The 19682-nt window shown below is 38.9% G+C and overlaps 1 protein-coding gene across 1 annotated transcript in view; it reads right to left on the reverse strand.

Annotated features, from left to right (window-relative positions):
* MCF2 (MCF.2 cell line derived transforming sequence) overlaps positions 1-19682 on the reverse strand; it is a 127982-nt gene that overhangs the window by 74834 nt on the left and 33466 nt on the right. Inside the window, exons 2-4 of the mRNA XM_040265282.1 lie at positions 12984-13203; positions 8434-8548; positions 6151-6241 (exon numbers count right to left, since the gene is read on the reverse strand). Of these exons, the coding sequence (XP_040121216.1) occupies positions 6151-6241; positions 8434-8548; positions 12984-13203 (426 nt within the window). The remainder of the gene's footprint in view (positions 1-6150; positions 6242-8433; positions 8549-12983; positions 13204-19682) is intronic.

A 19682-nucleotide genomic window follows, 5' to 3' on the forward strand; every position in this document is an offset into this window, starting at 1 on the left:
AGCTAGAAGTTCTTTCATAATAGTTATTTAATAATTATTTATGAACATGTCCTACCTTCTCTACTAGATTGAGAGCTCTTTCAGCTCTGTAGCCATTCCATGTTTACCTGTGTAACCCATATTGTCTGTAGCACAATACTACATATACCTACTCATTAAGTACTTGTGTGTTGTATTAATTTCTGTGTATATTAAGTAAGTAAGTCACTCAGTCGTGTCCGACTCTTTGCGACCCCATGGACTGTAGCCCATCAGGCTCCTCCGTCCATGGGATTCTCCAGGCAAGAATACTGGAGTGGGTTGCCATTTCCTTCTCCAGGGGATCTTCCCGACCCAGGGATTGAACCTAGGTCTCCCACATTAGAGGCAGATGCTTTAACCTCTGAGCCACCAGGGAAGCCATGTGTATAAACAGAAAGGGCTTCCCAGGTGGCACTAGTGGTAAAGAGCCTGCCTGACAATGTGGGAGACACACGAGATGCAGGTTCAATCCCTGGGTCCGGAAAATCCCCTAGAGAGGATATGGTAACTCACTCTAGTATTCTTGCCTAGAGAATCCCATAGACAGAGGAGCCTGGCAGGCTACAACCCATGGGGTCACAAACAGTCAGACATGACTGAAGTGACTGAGCATGCATGCATGCATATACAGAAAACGAAAAAACTGGAAATAGAACTGCCTTATGACCCAGCAATCCCACTGCTGGGCATACACACCGAGGAAACCAGAATTGAAAGAGACACATGTACCTCAATGTTCATCACAGCACTGTTTATAATAGCCAGCACATGGAAGCAACCTAGATGTCCATCAGCAGATGAATGGATAAGAAAGCTGTGGTACATATACACAATGGAGTATTACTCAGCCATTAAAAAGAATGCATTTGAATCAGTTCTAATGAGGTGGATGAAACTGGAGCCAATTATACAGAGTGAAGTAAGCCAGAAAGAAAAACACCAATACAGTATACTAACGTATATATATGGAATTTAGAAAGATGGTAATGATAACCCTGTATGCGAGACAGCAAAAGAGACACAGATGTATAGAACAGTCTTTTGGACTCTGTGGGAGAGGGCGAGGGTGGGATGATTTGGGAGAATGGCATTGAAACATGTATAATATCATATATGAAACGAATAGCCAGTCCAGGTTCAATGCATGATACTGGATGCTTGGGGCTGGTGCACTGGGATGACCCAGAGGGATGGTTCGGGAAGGGAGGAGGGAGGGGCGTTCAGGATGGGGTACACGTGTATACCTGTGGCAGATTCATGTTGAATTTACAATACAATATTGTAAAGTAATTAACCTCCAATTAAAATAAATAAATTTATTTTAAAAAAAGAAGAACTGAGAAAACATCTATGCATATAAAGGAATTAGAAATCTTCTTAACACTTAAGCAATTACTTTTGATAACAAAAGTACTAATGTCAGTTGCACCCAATATTGTAAAGTACATACACAGGCATCTCTTGTGCACCATAAATTGTCTATTAAAAATCTTAAGCTATTATTCCCATAACATAAAATCATGTGTAGAGCTGGAGATATAATTTTGTCAAAATAAAAAGATTCATATCCTAAACTGTAATTTAAAAAATACTATCTTGTGCTAAGAGCTTTAATAGAAAATAAACCAGTTACTCACCCATGAATGTTCACTGTCATTCAACAAGAATAAAATTCTTACTGGTTTATTTCCCTGATCTTATTTTTTATTCCAAGTGTCATTCTGTTCTATGACTGATTGTCACTCTCTCATTTTTTGTGTGTTGTCTTGATTATTTAAACAAGCGGGTATTCTATTTTAAATCATAGCATCAATAATGTTATCTTAAGTTTTGAAAGAAAAAGAGCAGCACCAAAAACTGGACTGATGACCAGTTAATTATTAAATTAGCTAGTGGTTATTTCACATTTCTCCAAATGACATCTAAATAGCCCTTCTGAAATTTGCTGGGAATTTGGTATATAAGTGAACCAATGACGGGAAAAATTGAAAATGTATCTGAAAGAAGAGATTTCTAAATTCTAGCTTATAAATAATGGTGAGTCACTCTTTTTTTCCTTTAAAAAAAGGTAGTCAACAGGCTAGAATTCTGCATCTTTAACATTTGAATTTGGGGAAATAATTTTTTTTTAATTTGAGGAAAACCTGAAATCAGAAAGAATTCAAATCATCAGACTTAATATTTTTTCACTTGTCCAGTAACACGTAGCCTTTTTAAACACTAATAAAGTCATCTGCAGATCTGTCCATGATACCATAATCACTTGTCCATGGTGAAAAGAAGGATGAATCCTTTTGTTCAATATTATTTAATTGATAACTAGTGACTTTAAGCTACTCTGCCAAATGAGTCAATATTGTTCATACACTCTTAAATAAATACCATGACAAAGGATGCTTCCTCATAAATTTGATCACATTTAGATCTTGATGCCTTAACATTGCCCTATGTCCATATCACAGTAATCACATCAATGCAATCCACGCAAATCCAAGTCTCCATTCTCACCCTCCGTCCTGAAAAGCCCCATTCAGCAGTTTGTGCTATAGCACCATGCTGCAGCATTCCTGCACTTGAACTTGGGAACAGGCTTTCCAGGACTGCAGGCAGAGCCCTTACCGCATTCCTTCTGAACCTCATCTTGCCTCTCGGGGGAGTTGCTTCTGCCATCTCGCCTATACACAATAACACGCTTCTTTTCCAATTGTCAATGCAACATTGATGAAATATGAGCTGCGTCTTAGGTAGTATTTAAAAGCGGCAGCCAATAATCTCTATCAAACAAAGCTACCGTGGCTGCTTCCATTACCACCCTGGCAGCGCTGCAAAAAAAAAAAAACACAACCCACTATCTCTGATTAGTCAGCTGACAGATCCTTTCCTACTGCTCATTGTAATTCAGAGTCCACACATTCCCCCAATTACTTAGCCTGATTGAACCTCATGGATTAGCTGGTGCTGGATTGCTCAGGAAGATCAGGCTTTTCCTAAGAGTGGAGGAAGAAAAAAAAAAAAAAAAACCTCTCCTCCTAGGGGCTAGATGGGGTTGGCTTTCTCTGCACAAGTTGATTTTTAAGGTGGAATGCTAAGAATCTTTTTGAAGGTAGTATTAACTGATATCTTTATTCTTGCCCTACCCCGCTATGTAACTTGAAATTCAATCATGTACACCCGTGGTGGATTCATGTCAATGTATGGCAAAACCAATACAGAATTGTAAAGTAAAATTAAAAAAAATAAATAAATAAAAACATTTCTTATAAAGTTGATTTAGTGGTGCTTAACTCTTAACTTTCTCTTGTCTATAAAATCTCAGTAAAAAAAAAAAAAAAGGTGGAATGCTAAGAATCTTTTTGAAGGTAGTATTAACTGATATCTTTATTCTTGCCCTACCCCGCTATATAACTTGAAATTCAATCCTGTTTTTTATTATTATTATTAAATTCTATTCTGGGTTTAAGCCTGGGAAAGGTTAATAGTTTGTGGGATTTTGTCCTGATGATAATCTAAAAAGAACAGAACATACAAACTTTCTGACATGGGTAGGAGTCTCTCCCAAAGGAACATTTCCCCAAAACGTGTAACTAAAAAAAAATATATATATATATATATAGTCTCCTATCATTATGAAGTATAGCCTAACTGCATAGTTTCTTTAAAAATCTAGAAATTAAGGTTTTCAAACCAGATTATATAATTACTTCACAGACACTAGTTTAAAATAATATACGAAGACAGTTAGACTTATCTATACAATGGCTGTTTTAACCAGAAATTTTTTCTGAATGTTGACTTTTGCTCTTGAAATTAGCTTGTATTCAATATTTACCTCTATTGCAAACAGTGTCCAACGGGCTATTAATGGTTGAGATATAATTGATGTGCTTTTGAGTATGGGTATAGAGACTATACCATAAGCAGAAACATTTAAAATATTTAAATGAAACAACACTGAAACTAATCTATAGCCAGTCAGATGTCCTCATCACCTGCACCCCCACTCCTGCCTGGCAATCATGCAAATAAAGGGACCTTGGATGCAGAGCTCTTTGCTGGGCAGACTTCCCAATTCCCCACTGAGAGAGCATCCCTAGGAAACAGAAAGGGGAGCATCACCTCCCAAGAAACAAGTCATTATTCCCTTACTGACCCCAAATCAGTAGTGCTATGCTGTGCTTAGTCGCTCAGTTGTGGCCGACTCTTTGTGACTCTATGCACTGTAGCCTGCTAGGCTCCTCTGTCCATGGGGATTCTCCAGGCAAGAATACTGGAGTGAGTAGCCATTCCCTTCTCCAGGGGATCCTCCCAACCCAGGGATCGAACCCAGGTCTCTCACATTGCAGGCAGATTCTTTACCATCTGAGCCACCAGTGAAGCAGTATCAAGACCCAATTTCCAAAACTGATGCCATATGCCAACCAGTCACTCAATGAAAATTAATTTCATCAAACATAGTTTTGGCTAAAAAAAAAAAAAAAGCTGGACTGGGTGATTTTTAAAATGCTTTATTATAACAAGTGCTATATTTAGTGTTAAATATTTGATTCTTATCATGAACTAAAGTTTGTTCCATAAGCCCAAGGAGTGATCCTAATGGCCAGGGCATGATAAATACCTGGATAAGTATCATTCAGCCCCACTGATAGGAGTCTGCAGCACATGGAGGGCAGATGTATTCTCTCCAAAGGAATTTTACCTTTTTCTAAAAAAAAATTATTAATGTATTTGTCTATCCACAAGTCCTTTGGAAGATGACAGGAAGCAGCAAGTGGAAAGGTCACCAACTGGAATTCATGAAAATTCAATTCTTGCTCCCACTCTTTTGGTTACCTAGCTATCTGACCTTGGATTCATCATATAACCTTTCCAAAATGAATATCATATATCAATATAATTCCCTCATCTATAGGACAATTTATAAAGACATCCATCCACAGGACTTAATCAGGAAACAGAGAGAATCAACATTACCTAATAAGTGTGAAAGTGTTTGAAAAAGCAAAAATATATTATATTAAAGTTGACATTTTACTAGTTTATTTTGGTGATTTTCATGAAGCTGGTATTAATTCTTCTCTCCATTGCTTATGATTAAACACCTCTGTTTTAAGAAATAGACAAAAAAACTACCATACTGACTTGCCCAAGATGAGGAATAATTCATAATGGGTATGAAAATAATAATGATCTCATTCATGATACCGTGTGTCAGTGTATTTGTTATACTCGTCAGCAAGTTAGTAGAACAAAAAAAGAACACTGGTTCAGATGTCCAACAACTTAGATTTCTGTCTTGCCTTCACAACTAAACCAACTGCCTCTGGTGGGTGTGGCCTCCATGTCGGTTGTGAAATGAAGGAAGAATTTCATTGGTTGATGATATTGAACTCTCAAAGAAAAACATGGATTGATTCCCAGCTTCTCTGGTCTGATAGAGCAAGTTGACCACATGGCACTTCCACAGACAGCCCTACTCTTACCAGCTCAGGAATAGCCTATGGGTTCCTCACCTCCCTCTTTTCTATGTAAGAACTATCAGACAATATTCAGATGAGCCTAATAATGTAAAAAGATCATCCCAGCTGTGGGCAAGACCGCATCTCTCATACTGTCTCCTTTAGAGACTCTCTGGGTCTTGGGGAGCTGGGGACTAGACTCTTAGGAAGATATGTCATTTTGCAGGTGACTCCCTACCCTCTCTATCCCAGGGGAAAGAAAAATCTAGAAAGATACACACCAAAATGTTAAAAAGTGCTTATTTCTGGATGGTTGGATTATTAACTATTGTTTTAAACCTCCTTCAATATACAATGTGTATACAACATGGCTATTGCTGTTTTATAAAAAGTTCCCATAAAAAACTGCCTTGCTTTGAAAGGCATAGGAGACCATGAATCTGTTCTCACTCAACTTGAACCATTAACTATTCATTCTTTCCTATAAGGTTTTCTATTGAGTAGAGTTGTTCAGCTCAATCTCCTTTACCAATTCTTCTCTCTAGTTTTCCACCTCTCTGTTCCATCTATTTTTTTAGCCTCCATCAGAACAAAAATAATCTATATCCCCACAAACAGAAAGTATAATGCAAAACAAAAATAAGAAGTTACTGTAGAATAAATTGGTACTTACTGAGATTTTTTGGAGAGATATTTTGAGAGAAGACCAGGTATCCAATCTTCGATCAAGAATAATGGTAAACTGGGAGTCAGATCCATTTTGCCTAGAAGATAAGAGGAAATAATATGTTTTTCTTAATAGTAATTCAACTTTGCTAAATATGTCCTTACTTCTGCTTTACATTTACATGTGATGTCTGGACCAAAGACAGATTTGGGAAGTTATCACAAGGTGCTACAATGGAAAATCAATTTAATTCCATCAGTCCAGTTCAGTTGAGTTCAGTCACTCAGTCTGACTCTTTGCGACCCCATGAATCGCAGCACGCCAGGCCTCCCTGTCCATCACCAACTCCCGGACATCACACAAACTCATGTCCATCGAGTCAGTGATGCTATCCAGCCATCTCATCCTCGGTCATCCCCTTCTCCTCCTGCCCCTAATCCCTCCCAACATCAGGGTCTTTTCCAATGAGTCAACTCTTCACATGAGGTGGCCAAAGTATTGGAGTTTCAGCTTTAGCATCAGTCCTTTCAATGAACACCCAGGGCTGATCTCCTTCAGAATGGACTGGTTGGATCTCCTTGCAGTCCAAGGGACTCTCAAGAGTCTTCTCCAACACCACAGTTCAAACGCATCAATTCTTCGGTGCTCAGCTTTCTTCACGGTCCAACTCTCACATCCATACATGACCACGGGAAAAACCATAGCCTTGACTAGACAGACCTTTGTTGGCAAAGTAATGTCTCTGCTTTTGAATATGCTATCTAGGTTGGTCATAACTTCTTCCAAGGAGTAAGCGTCTTTTAATTTCATGGCTGCAATCACCATCTGCAGTGATTTTGGAGCCCCCCAAAATAAAGTCTGACACTGTTTCCACTGTTTCCCCATCTATTTCCCATGAAGTGATGGGACTAGATGCCATGATCTTCGTTTTCTGAATGTTGAGCTTTAAGCCAACTTTTTCACTCTCCTCTTTCACTTTCATCAAGAGGTTTTTTAGTTCTTTTTCACTTTCTGCCATAAGGGTGGTTTCATCTGCATATCTGAGGTTATTGATATGATTGATATATTGATATGATTAATTCCATATTCTACCACAATTTAAAATTTCTTTTTGCCACTTATGTCAATCTTTTAAACAGGCAAATGCCCCTAAAATGGATTTGGAATACTGTGATTTGGGGCATGGGAAAACATTGTAGACAGCTCTGCTTCATGACATCAGATTTAACTTCACGGCAATCCATCATAAGTCAATGATCCATTAATTCATTCAGAAAAACACTGTTAAATCTCTTGCCTGTTCCTTGAGGGAAGGCAGTGTAATGGATAATAAAACTTTTATTTGCCCTAGAGAGACCACTTTCAAACTTTAAGAGGTACAGTGTAAATTTTGTTTTCTGGGATTTGATTTTTGTTCATGCCTGCTTAGTCACCAGTCGTGTCTGACTCTCTGTGACCCCGTGGACCATGGCCCACCAGGCTCCTCTGTCAATGGGATCCTCCAGGCAAGAATACTGGGTGGGTTACCATTTCCTTCTCCAGTGATAAAGTATGAAGTGAGTGAAGGAACGTTGCTCAGTTGTGTCTGACTCTTTGCGACTCCATGGACTGTAGCCTACCAGGCTCCTCTGTCCATGGGATTTTCCAGGCAAGAGTACTGGAGTGGGTTGCCATTTCCTTCTCCATTTTGTTCATGAGACTCTTCATAATATTACCATTTTAGGTTAATGCCTTCTTAGTCTTCAGGATTAATAACCAGAAAACATTTCCTTTAAAAAACTTATTTGCAAACTAAATAAAATCTTTAAGGAAGCTTCTGAAACTTTCCCCTTAAAGCATTCTCATCTCAAATGATTCTCATCTCTCTTCTCTAATATCAAGAAGTTACTCCTAATCCATTTCAATATCACTTTTAAGTCTATTTAACTTTGTCTTCTTATTTTATCCTTGGAAGAAATGAAGAATAGCTGTCTAGCTATTGGCTAGTGACAGTTTCTTTTAGACTTTAAAGTATGATCATCATTTTCAACCTATGTTCTTCTGCATGGGGAGAAATACTTCTTGGCCCCCAATTTTGTTTTCATAGATCCTCAGTATAATTTTTATAGCAATTTAAGTAGTGGTCAGCTTCTGCTTCCAAGTTATTTCTTATTTATTCTGAAAGTGAATCTTACAAATCATTTACAATAATAATAGCCACACTAAAACATCATTTTCTTGTTATTAAATTCAAATAGGTATCCAAAAAAGAAACCAAATTGAAGAAAACAATGTAATGAAATGCTGTACCTTGCAATAGATGTCAAGTAAGTCAATACTTTTGCTATAACTTCTTCTGGTATGCATTTGAAATTACAATTTTCTGGAAACGTAATGATCCAAGCATCATTCTTTCCCCGGCCACCTAAAACAGTATCAAAAACCACGTTAACATTTATGTCATAACAATGTAAAAAAGAGGATTTTAGATTTGAGAAAGGTGATAAAGAAATCAGGTTGGGGCCAATGCAACTTTTATAAGGATGATGACCTCCACAGAAACCAAAATGGCACCATGTTCCTGCTTAAGTACAAAAAGTGGCAGGGTTGGGTACTTACCCTGGGGGCCAATGATTAAGACTCCACACTTCTGAGGCAGGGTGAGAGTTCAATCTCTGGTTGGGGAACTAATATCCCACATGCCACGTGGCATGGCCAAAACATCTTTTAAAAAACCAATACATTATTGTAAAGTAAAATAAAGTAAAAATAAAAATTAAAAAAAATGCAACAGGGTGGTCTTGAAATTGAAAAGAAAAAAGAAAGAAAAAGAGAGAGGGGGGAAAGACAAAAGAAAGAAAGGAAGAGGGGAAGGAGGAAGGAATAAGAGACAGCAAAATGAGGAAAAAATGTCACAGAATGTGTGTAATAAACATAGTTGAAAATATCACTGATCCCTCATATTGGACAACCATGGGTATTGGGAAATAACTGTTTCTATACCAATACTATGAGTTTAAATTCAAAATGAGTCACTGACAGCTTGATAACAAGTGGAAACGTTGAAAAAATTGACCACTTAGAATCTACAGGTAATAAATAATGTTCTAACAGATTGGTGGAAGAAACAACATAAGGAATAATAGCGACAATGGTATAGGAATCTTACTAATGCAAAGAAAGAAAGACCACAAAGTATAAAAGTCAGTGTTCATCCCCCTCCAAAGCCATCTACATAGCCTGGAGGATTGAGAATGAAAGCCACCTAAGTGCAGGGGTGAACCTTTCATGTGCCTAAGGTCCCATTCTATAGTCAGCCTAACACCTGGGCACAGAGTAGGTGCTCAATATATATTTAGTGTTAAATGGAGGTTGAAGGATTATTTTAGGAGGCAAGTTGCCAGGTGGCCTTTGAATCTGGCTTGCTAAAAGAAAATTTTTGTGAGATTTTGTTGTAATTCTTATTTGGCTGAATTTAAGTGAATAGAGATATAAGATATAAGAAAATTCAATATGCAATAAAACTATGACAAAGGCAAAGGAGATAAAGTAGAATGATAAAACAACTAATTCTAAAAGAAAGCAAAAATGGAAGGAGAAAACAAAGAACTAACAGGACAAATAGAAAACAAATAGTAAAATGATAGAGTTAAACCAAGCCATATGCATAATCACATTAAATGTAAACGATTTTGACACTTCAATTAAAAGTTAGAGATAGTCTAATTGGATAAAACAATCAAGACCCAACTATATACTGTCTACGAGAAACAGACTTTAAATATAAAGGCACAAAGCATTAAAAGGAAAAAGATGAAAAAAGATATATCATGCTAATTAGTTCAAAGGAGACTGTCTAATATCAGACCAAATAGATTTGTCAAAATTTGAAGATCATTTGATAATCAAACAGTGGTAAATTCATCAAGAGGACATAACATTCCTAAGTGCTTATGTATCTGATAACAGAGCTTCAAAATACAAGAAAGAGGGATGGTACGGGGAGGGAGGTGGGAGGGGGGTTCAGGATGGGGAACACGTGTATATCTGTGGCAGATTCATGCTGATGTATGGCAAAACCAATGCAATATTTTAAAGTAATTAGCCTCCAATTAAAATAAATAAATTTATATTTTTAAAAAAGAAACAAAATGTATAGAGCTCCAAGGAGAAATGAACAAATTCACAATCTTAGTTAGAAATTTCACCACCCCTCTGCATTACTGATAGAAGAAGTAGCTGGGAAATTCACTAGGAAACAGTATACCTGAACAACAATTTCACCACAGTGACTTAAGTGATGTTTCTAGAATACTCTATCCAACAAAAGCAGAACACACATTCTCCACTAGAGTACTTGGGAAAAGGTCAAATTCATTCCTTGCCTTAATCTTTCTCAACAGAAACTTAAGGGAGGGTCCCCATTCCCATAGTACTTTTTTAATCAGACTAGGCCAAAGTAATGAATCAAACTAGACCAAAATAATAAATCAAATGATGATAAATCTTTATAACATTCTAGATGTAAAGAGCAAGATGAAGAAAGATAATCATGGAAAATGATGGCATCCACCCAAGATTTTAAAGGAACTCAAAGGAGAAACTGTATAACTCTGAACCAAGAGATTTAGCCAAGCATGAAACAAGGGGCCTCTATAGAGTATGGTGTAGAACTAGGAATATAAACAATATATAACATATATATATATAAGTTAGACTTGCCGAGCAGTATTTAGGCAAAGATCCCCTGGAGAAGGAAATGGCAATCCACTACAGTACTCTTGCCTGGAAAATCCCATGGACAGAGGAGCCTGGTAGACTACAGTCTATGGGGTTGCAAAGAGTCAGACACGACTGAGCGACTTTACTTTCACTTTCACTGTCATACCTATCAAAGGAAAGAATGTTGGTTCTTATAAGGGTAGATTCTCATCAACTAATCAATAAACTGTTATCACCACTAAGTACACACAAGTGTTGCTGTTTTGTTGTTTAGTTGCTAAGTCATGTCCTACTCTTTGTGACCCCATAGACCACAGCCCACCAGGCTCCTCTGTCCATAGGATTTCCCAGGTGAGAATGCTGGAGTGGGTTGCCATTTCCTCCTCCAGGGGGTCTTCCCAGATCAGGGATCGAACCCACATCTCCTGCATTGGCAGGCAGGTTCTTTACCACTGAGCCACCAGGGGAAGCACAAGTGCTGTATGTACTAGGTAGTAAACATGTGAGAAAAGAAAGGAGATATTGATATTCTAAATAGGGAGGTTTTTGTTATTTTTAACATTGGGAACCCTTTCTTCAAAAGAAATGAGAGGCAAGACGTATTTTGAAAACTACAAAGATCAGATAAGAAAGGAAATTATGGAGAGGGATCTAGATCGGGAAACAGGTCCCAAGGGTGTTTCTATTTGAACACAATTTTAAAAACACTGAGGAGCTTCAGTAAAATCCCTTAATCTCAGTAGTAACATCCCTTAATTTCAATAGTGAAAGCCTATCGCACATTTATACCACTTATAAAATAAAAACATAAAACCTCATTAAGTCACCACTAATTCACAATTACTGCTAATTCTAATCATTAAAGTAGCTGCCAGACTGAAGTGTCCAATTAAGATCATCTATAAAGTAAATGCTCATTTGGTAAACCAAGCATGTAGGTATCATTTTAGGAGAAATAATTTAACTACTTAAAAAGAATAAGATGGTCTCTTGTACTCTCAACACCTAAGAAGGATCTTCATACAAACAACACATATACTTGTAAACTGTTCTTACCCATTTAATACAATAAATATAATGTTTAATGGCATAGTTCAAGTTACTCTAACACCTGAAAGGAATTTGCTTGTCTTTAAGCAAAGTTTCCCCTAGATATCTGACCAGATTAAAATAAGAGGGGTGGTTTCCTATTGCTGTATCTCTAAAAATATGTAATACTATTGAGCAGCTTTATTCACAAGAGCCAAAAGGTGCAAGCAACCCAAATGTCCACCAATGGATGAATGGATAAACAAATTAACTCATCATACAATGGCATATTCTTCAGCCTTAAAAAAGGAAGGAAATTCTGATATATGCTACAACATAGAAAGACCTGGAGGACATTATGCGAAATAAAAAAAGCTAGTCACAAAAAGACAAATATAGCATGAGTCCACTCATATGAGGCACCAAGAATAGCCAAATATGAAGATACAGAAAGTATCAATATAATGGTAATTGCCAGGTGTTAAAGGGAGAGGGGAAAGAAAGGTTATTTTTTAACCAGTAGAGAGTTTCAATTTTACAAGACAAGAAGAGTTCTGGAAATGGATGGTGGATGGATGGCTGTATAACAATGTGAATGTATTTAATACCACTGAACTATACACTTAAAAATAGCTGAGAAGGTAAATTTTATGTTATATGTATTTCATAATACATTATTCACAATTTTTAGAAATAATATACAAATGCATATACATTTTAGAAAAGTCAACTTTTTATCATGTGTATGCTGCTTAATTAGGGTGACTCACAGCATTTTTAATGAACATTTAACTCATCAGAGCTATGGTGGTAGGGAAAACTTCAGAGAAGTCTGTGGCTGACCTCTCACTCAGCCTGCACCCACCTAGGAGATGGATCCTGAATGTCCAGGGTACAAGGCTGGTAAGCCTGGTTTTAATCACATATCTAAACATATTTAAAACCTCTAGTTATTCTCTAAATGTCCATTTCTTTAGCAACTACATGCACAATGCATGTAGTTTACTGAAATATAAAAATTATATAGCCACCTATAAGAAGGACCAAATTAACTTTGCTAATGGATTCAAACATTTATCTGATCTTAATATATGAAAATGTCTGCTTACCAGACAGGAAGGCGATGTCTTGCATTAAGAAGTGGCTGACGTCCTTTATACAGAGAAGCACTTTGTCTTCCGTGACAAACGAGAAAGGGAGAGAAACAATAGGCACATTAGAGAACAGCCGGAAACACACAGGGGATTTCTTAGCATGCAGCAAAGAACTCTGGGGGTCCCGAAGATCTGCGTCTGCAGATGCAAGGCTGACCTTCTTCTCTTTACTCCTCTAAGCCACCTAAGAAGGAAATCACACTCTGGACAGTGTCACTGTATAAATAAGACCAGTTGTCCTCATTCTCAGAATCTAGGCCTGGGACATAAACTACTCTCAGTGACCAAAAAGCCAGGGGCAAAAGTCCAAACTCTAGGACATCCAAAGAGACACTGTAGCATAGTGTCTTCCTCTTCTCTCTGCAAAGCTTTATTAGTGATTACAAAGCATTTTTTGGGTCCTTTATTGCATTGGATCCTTAAAAAACCCTGGCGAAAGCTATTATTATCCTATCTTACAGGTCAGGAAAAATGTCAGAGATCGAGTATAAAGCAGTGGTTAAACATACAGCTTTTAAGTCCAAGAGACCTGAATTCCAATCCCAGCTTGCTGCATATACTGGCTATAAAAACATATACAAGTTACTTAGCCTCTCAGAGTCTCAAGTTTCCTTACCTGTAAACTGGCCATAATAACATATACCTCACAGGGTGCCGTGCCAACCAAATGCAAAATAACTGGCATAAGAGTCAATGTTTCTTGAATAGCACCCTATTAACTCATCTTTGACCATTAGAAGGGGACACATCCATGTGATCTTCAATATATTTTAGTTGTCCCAGATCTTAAGTGCTAATTTGTAATGTTAAATTCTAGTGAACTCCACAGGGGCCCCAGATCAAAGTCCACTACCTACCTCTGGTCCATGAGCCAGGATAACTTTTTCAAAGAAAACGGGCCATCAAACTCAGCTATTCTGGATCATTGGTTTTAATGCCTGTGGTTCCACATTTCTCAGAGAAGCCCTGTTTTCCCCCTTGCCCACTGATACAGAGGGCCTTCAAAGACCTGGTCTCCAGTGGTGTCAGACTGATGACACATTCCCCTTCTTGATGCTCTTCAGATCATAGCATATGGAGGGCTTGTATCCAGGCCCATCCTGCTCAAGGGCATTGCACGCACAAATTCTCAAATGACCCACACTAGAAAATGGAACAAGGGCTCTGTTACAGAGCCACACACACACATACAAAATTTGAAACATAAAGAAATGCATTGACTAATTTATTTTCATAAGATCAGTTCAGTTGCTCAGTCATGTCTGAATCTTTGCGACCCCATGGACTGCAGCACGCCAGGCTTCCCTGTCCACCACCAAGTCCCGGAGCTTGCTCAAACTCATGTCCATCGAGTCGGTGATGCCATCCAACCATCTCATCCTCTGTCATCCTTTCTCCTCCTGCCTTCAATCTTTCCCAGCATCAGGGTCTTTCCCAAGGAGTCAGTTCTTCACATCAGGTGGCCAAAGTATTGGAGCTTCAGCTTCAGCATCAGTCCTTCCAATGAAGGATGAGATGGGAGATAGTGCAAGAGGACTAGAACTTTCTCTGCTCTCAGAGGCCTGCACAAGTGGCAATGTTCTATCATTTAGATGAGAGTTGACTCATTGGAAAAGACTCTGATGCTGGGAGGGATTGGGGGCAGGAGGAGAAGGGGACGACAGACGATGAGATGGCTGGATGGCATCACCGACTCGATGGACATGGGTTTGGGTGAACTCTGGGAGTTGGTGATGGACAGGGAGGCCTGGCGTGCTGCTATTCATGGGGTCGTAAAGAGTCGGACACGACTGAGAGACTGAACTGAACTGAACTGATTAGGCATTAAAATATTCCTACATAATAAGACCCAATTTCCTCCCTGCTCTGATCAGTAGAAATAACTATCAAGATAAATGGATAAATTTGATGTCAGGTGGCAGATCTGGAAACACTAATATCTGCAACCTGATTCCTCCCATACCATTCAGGCTGTCAGATAGTTACAGAAACTATGTCTATTTATTCTACATTTTTAAAAAATCCATTCATGTAGTAAGAGAAGCATCAGGGCATAAAATAAAAGGCTGAGGGCTGGGAGTGGGAGGACTGGACCTGATGCTGGCTTGGCCACTGAGTGGCTCTAGGGTCTGGGGCAAGTCACCTCCACTCCTCACTCATTAGCCACCACAGGAAATACAACAAGTGCTCCAAGGCCCCAGACATCCTGAGATCCAACAAGTAAAATCCAGAGACAAAAGGAAAACACCCTGATGTTTCTATCATAAAATGTCTTCCACAACTGTGCTGACAAAATCACATTTCAAGACCAACACAAAAGAACAAAATAATGGTTAAAAGAAACAGACTCACAGGGATAGAGAACAAACTAGTTGTTACCAGTGGGGAGGAGGAAGGTGGAGGGGCAACACAGGGGGAGGGGATTACGAGGTAAAAACCAGTATGTGTATAATAAATAATCAGCACAGGAAATGCAGCCAATATTCTATAATAACTTTAAATGCAGTATAACCTTTAAAATTTGTGAATCACTATATTTTTCACCTGAAACTTGTATTATTAATCAACTACACGTCAATAAAAAAAATGGTTAAAAGAGAAGATGGTACTATTGGGTTGGTCAAAAAGTTTGTTTGGGTTTTTCCATGGCATCTTACAGAAAAACCCAAAGAGATTTTTGGCCAAACCCAACATTTTAGGGAATGATCACATTCTCAGTTGAAAACAGGGTGAAGGGAGAGGAGATAGAAGGAAAAGGAAACAGAAGCCACGGGGTTATCACTGAGCAGCCACAAAAGACACGGTGGTCTTGTTGCTAAGAACAAAGAAACAGAGTTCAGAGAAAGCCGACACTGAGTTAAACCCAACTTTGTATCTAACCTCTTGAAATTCCACACAGATTTCCCTCAGAAATGTAAAAATGAGAACAGATATGGTTTAGGATGTTCTTGATGACCCTTTAAACTCTTTTACTCCAGAGCATGAGAAATAAAAAGCCTAAGTCACTAAAGCTGGATCAGATCCACATCACAGCGTGTTCCTTGTTGACCAGATTTATATTTGATATAAAACTTACAGAGCTGCCCCATGTGGAAAATTCAATTGCTCAAAAATGAAAGGCGTGCGTTCTCCTTACTTTGGACTAATTGTGAAACCCCAAAAGGACTGGTTGGGAAAACAAAACAAAAAAGCACTAACGCAATAAACTGGGAGATTGGGATTGACGTATACACACTGCTGCTGCTGCTGCTGCTAAGTCGCTTCAGTCGTGTCCGACTCTGTGCGACCCCATAGACGGCAGCCCACCAGGCTCCTTCATCCATGGGATTTTCTAGGCAAGAGTACTGGAGTGGAGTGCCATTGCCTTCTCCAATATATATACTACTATGTATAAAATCCTGGAGGCGGGCATGGCAACCCACTCCAGTATTCTTGCCTGGAGAATGCCATGGACAAAGGAGCCTGGAGGGCTACAGTCCATGGGGTCGCAAAGAGTCAGACACAACCGAAGCTACTTAGCACAGCAGCACGTGTATAAAAAAGATAATTAATGAGAACCTACTATATAGCTCAGGGAACTCTACTCAATGCTCTGTGGTGACCTAAGTGGGAAGGAAATCTAAAATAGAGGGGATGTATATTTACTTATAGCAGATTCACTTTGCTGTATAGTAGAAACCAACACAACATTGCAAAGCAACTACACTACAATAAAAAAAACTTTTTTTTAAAGGGCACTAACTCAACAGGCTTCCCTGGTGGCTCAGACAGTAAAGCGTCTGCCTGCAATGCAGGAGACCTGGGTTCAATCCCTGGGTCGGGAAGATCCCCTGGAGAAGGAAATGGCAACCAACTCCAGTACTCTTGCCTGGAAAATTCCATGGACGGAGGAGCCTGGTAGGCTACAGTCCATGGGGTGTCAAAGAGTCGGACACGACTGGGCGACTTCACTTCACTTTAACTCAACAGGTAATTTGACGAACACCCTCAAAAACACCCTGATGGAACACTCTTCACTGACAAGCTCTGCTGAAGAACCATGTAACTGCACAATCAAACACATCAAGGACATATTGAAGACAAGACAAAGAGAGTGCTTGTCAACTCGTTCATTCCATACATTTGATCAGGAAGCAAAAGGAGAAAGCTTTTATTGCCTTGGCTATCAAATGCAAACTCAATCTCTAATATTTCTTTTATAATATAAAAGGGAGTTGTGCAAATGAGAATACAAGCTCAGAATTCAAATATGAAGAATTTTAGAAGTCCTAAAAGGTGTGGAAATAAATAATATATTTAGGACGGTTTGCAGAGGAGGAAGGTAAACCCATCCAATTAGTTGATTCATTTCGGTGGTGTCACTTGCAGGAAAAAAAAAAAAAAAAACACTTGTCACCTTAATACAGGGTGCCCTTTATAGTTTTTAAAGACTTATTTTGGATCCATTTGTTTTTTAAAAACAAATATTTCTTGAGCACCTACTAAGTGCCAGATTCTATTCTAAACTGTGGATAGATGTTCTGGGTAACAGTAAAGATTTACAATCAAAAAATTTTGTGAACTACTGGGGTTTAAGCATACTGTAACATTCCCCAGGAAACACAGACACACTGCATGCAACTCCTCCTTGGGTATGGGGTATGTATGCAGTGTTTCCCAAACCTATTCGTTCAGGTACTTCTTTGGTTGGTTGGTTGGATAGTTGGTTGGTTGATCGGTTAGTTGGTTAGTTTTTTCCCTTCAGAGTGAAAGAGAAGACAAATAGAAAGCAACAGAGAGCTACACCGACTCCATGTAAAGAAGCACTTGTTTTAAAAGTCAGAACACTCTATAGATGAAATGACTGCCATGGTAACTAGAGAAGCCCTTTCCCATCACTAAGGGCATTGAAACAAAGGCCAAGCAACTCTGTAGAAAGGAGACTAGAGAGAACAGTGGAGCATGTAAGTGGATTTGAGTAAATGATCTTTCGTGTTCTACTTCTCCAAGAGTCTATGCCTCCATGAACTGAATATGTGCTGCTATTCCAAGGCATTTAAATTCTACTGAGTTTATTAATGACTCTTATAGGAAAAATAATGGTTTATTTGATATCTACAAGCATTCTCATTTGATAGAAAGCGTTTTTACTCCAGATTCTGGTGTATAACAGCAATAATTCCAGCTGTTGAGCTTTACTTCCTAGTGACATGCTCTCATGTACATTTATATTTATCCCTTCCCTGGGGGTTCTGTCGGAGAAGGCAATGGCACCCCATTCCAGTACTCTTGCCTGGAAAATCCCATGGATGGAGGAGCCTGGTGGGCTGCAGTCCATGGGGTTGCTAAGAGTCGGACAGGACTGAGCGATGTCACTTTCACTTTTCACTTCCATGCATTGGAGAAAGAAATGGCAACTCACTCCAGTGTTCTTGCCTGGAGAATCCCAGGGACGGGGGACCCTGGTGGGCTGCCATCTATGGGGTTGCACAGAGTCAGACACGACTGAAGCGACTTAGCAGCAGCAGCAGGGTTTCTGTTCCTATCCCATAGAATATGAGTTCTGAACCATGCTGCATAATATGCCATTCTGTCCAAGCACCAGAGAACCAGGGCAAATATTAACTGCTTAAAACAGCAAATAGCTCTGCTTTCATCTTTTCTGAAAAATAAGATCCCAAAGAGAGGGCATATATGTCTAGTAGTCATGTATGGATGTGAAAGTTGGACTATAAAGAAAGCTGAGTGCCAAAGAATTGATGCTTTTGAATTGTGGTGCTGGAGAAGACTCTTGAGAGTCCATAGGATTGCAAGTAGATCAAACCAGTCAATCCTAAAGGAAATCAGTCATGAATGTTCATTGGAAGGACTGATACTGAAGCTGAAACCCCAATACTTTGGCCACCTGATGCGAAGAACCGACTCATTTGAAAAGACCCTGATGCTGGGAAAGATTGAAGGCTGGAGGAGAAGGGGATGACAGAAGATGAGATGGTTGGATGGCATCACCAATTCAATAGACATAAGTTTGAGCAACCGCTGGGAGTTGGTGATGGACAGGGAAGCCTGGAGTGCTGCAGTCCATGGGGTCACAAAGAATTGAACACGACTGAGTGACTGAACTGACTGATAGCTGATTTACTTTGCTGTATAGCGGAAAGTAACATAACATTGTAAAGCAAATATACTTCAATAAAAAATGTTTTAAAATGGGAAACAAATTAAAATAGAAAAGGAAATAAAGGAAATGTCAACCAGAAAGTTATAATCTCTTTGCCACCACCAATATGAAAACAGAGGGGAAAAGTGCTGTGAATGATTAAAAATAGCTATTTACTGAGCACCTAGTAATTGCCAGGTTTCATGAGATTTCTCAGGCAAGAATACTGGAATGGCTTGCTATTTCCTTCTCCAGAGGATCTTCCCAATCCAGGGATCAAAGCCACGTCTCCTGCTTGACAGGCAGATTCTTTATCATCTGAGACACCAGGAACCACATGGACAGAGAAAATCTGACAGATAACAGTCAATAGGGTCGCAAAGCACCTAACACGACTGAGGGACTAATACACAGTACTTGCCAAGTATGCATAAAGTACTTTGTATGCATTTTCTCTGATCTTACAACAATCCTCCAAGATGGATATTAAAACCCTGACCTTACAGATGAAGTAA

Source organism: Oryx dammah, unplaced genomic scaffold (assembly GCF_014754425.2).
Source record: "Oryx dammah isolate SB20612 unplaced genomic scaffold, SCBI_Odam_1.1 HiC_scaffold_23, whole genome shotgun sequence".
NCBI classification, from domain to species: domain Eukaryota; kingdom Metazoa; phylum Chordata; class Mammalia; order Artiodactyla; family Bovidae; genus Oryx; species Oryx dammah.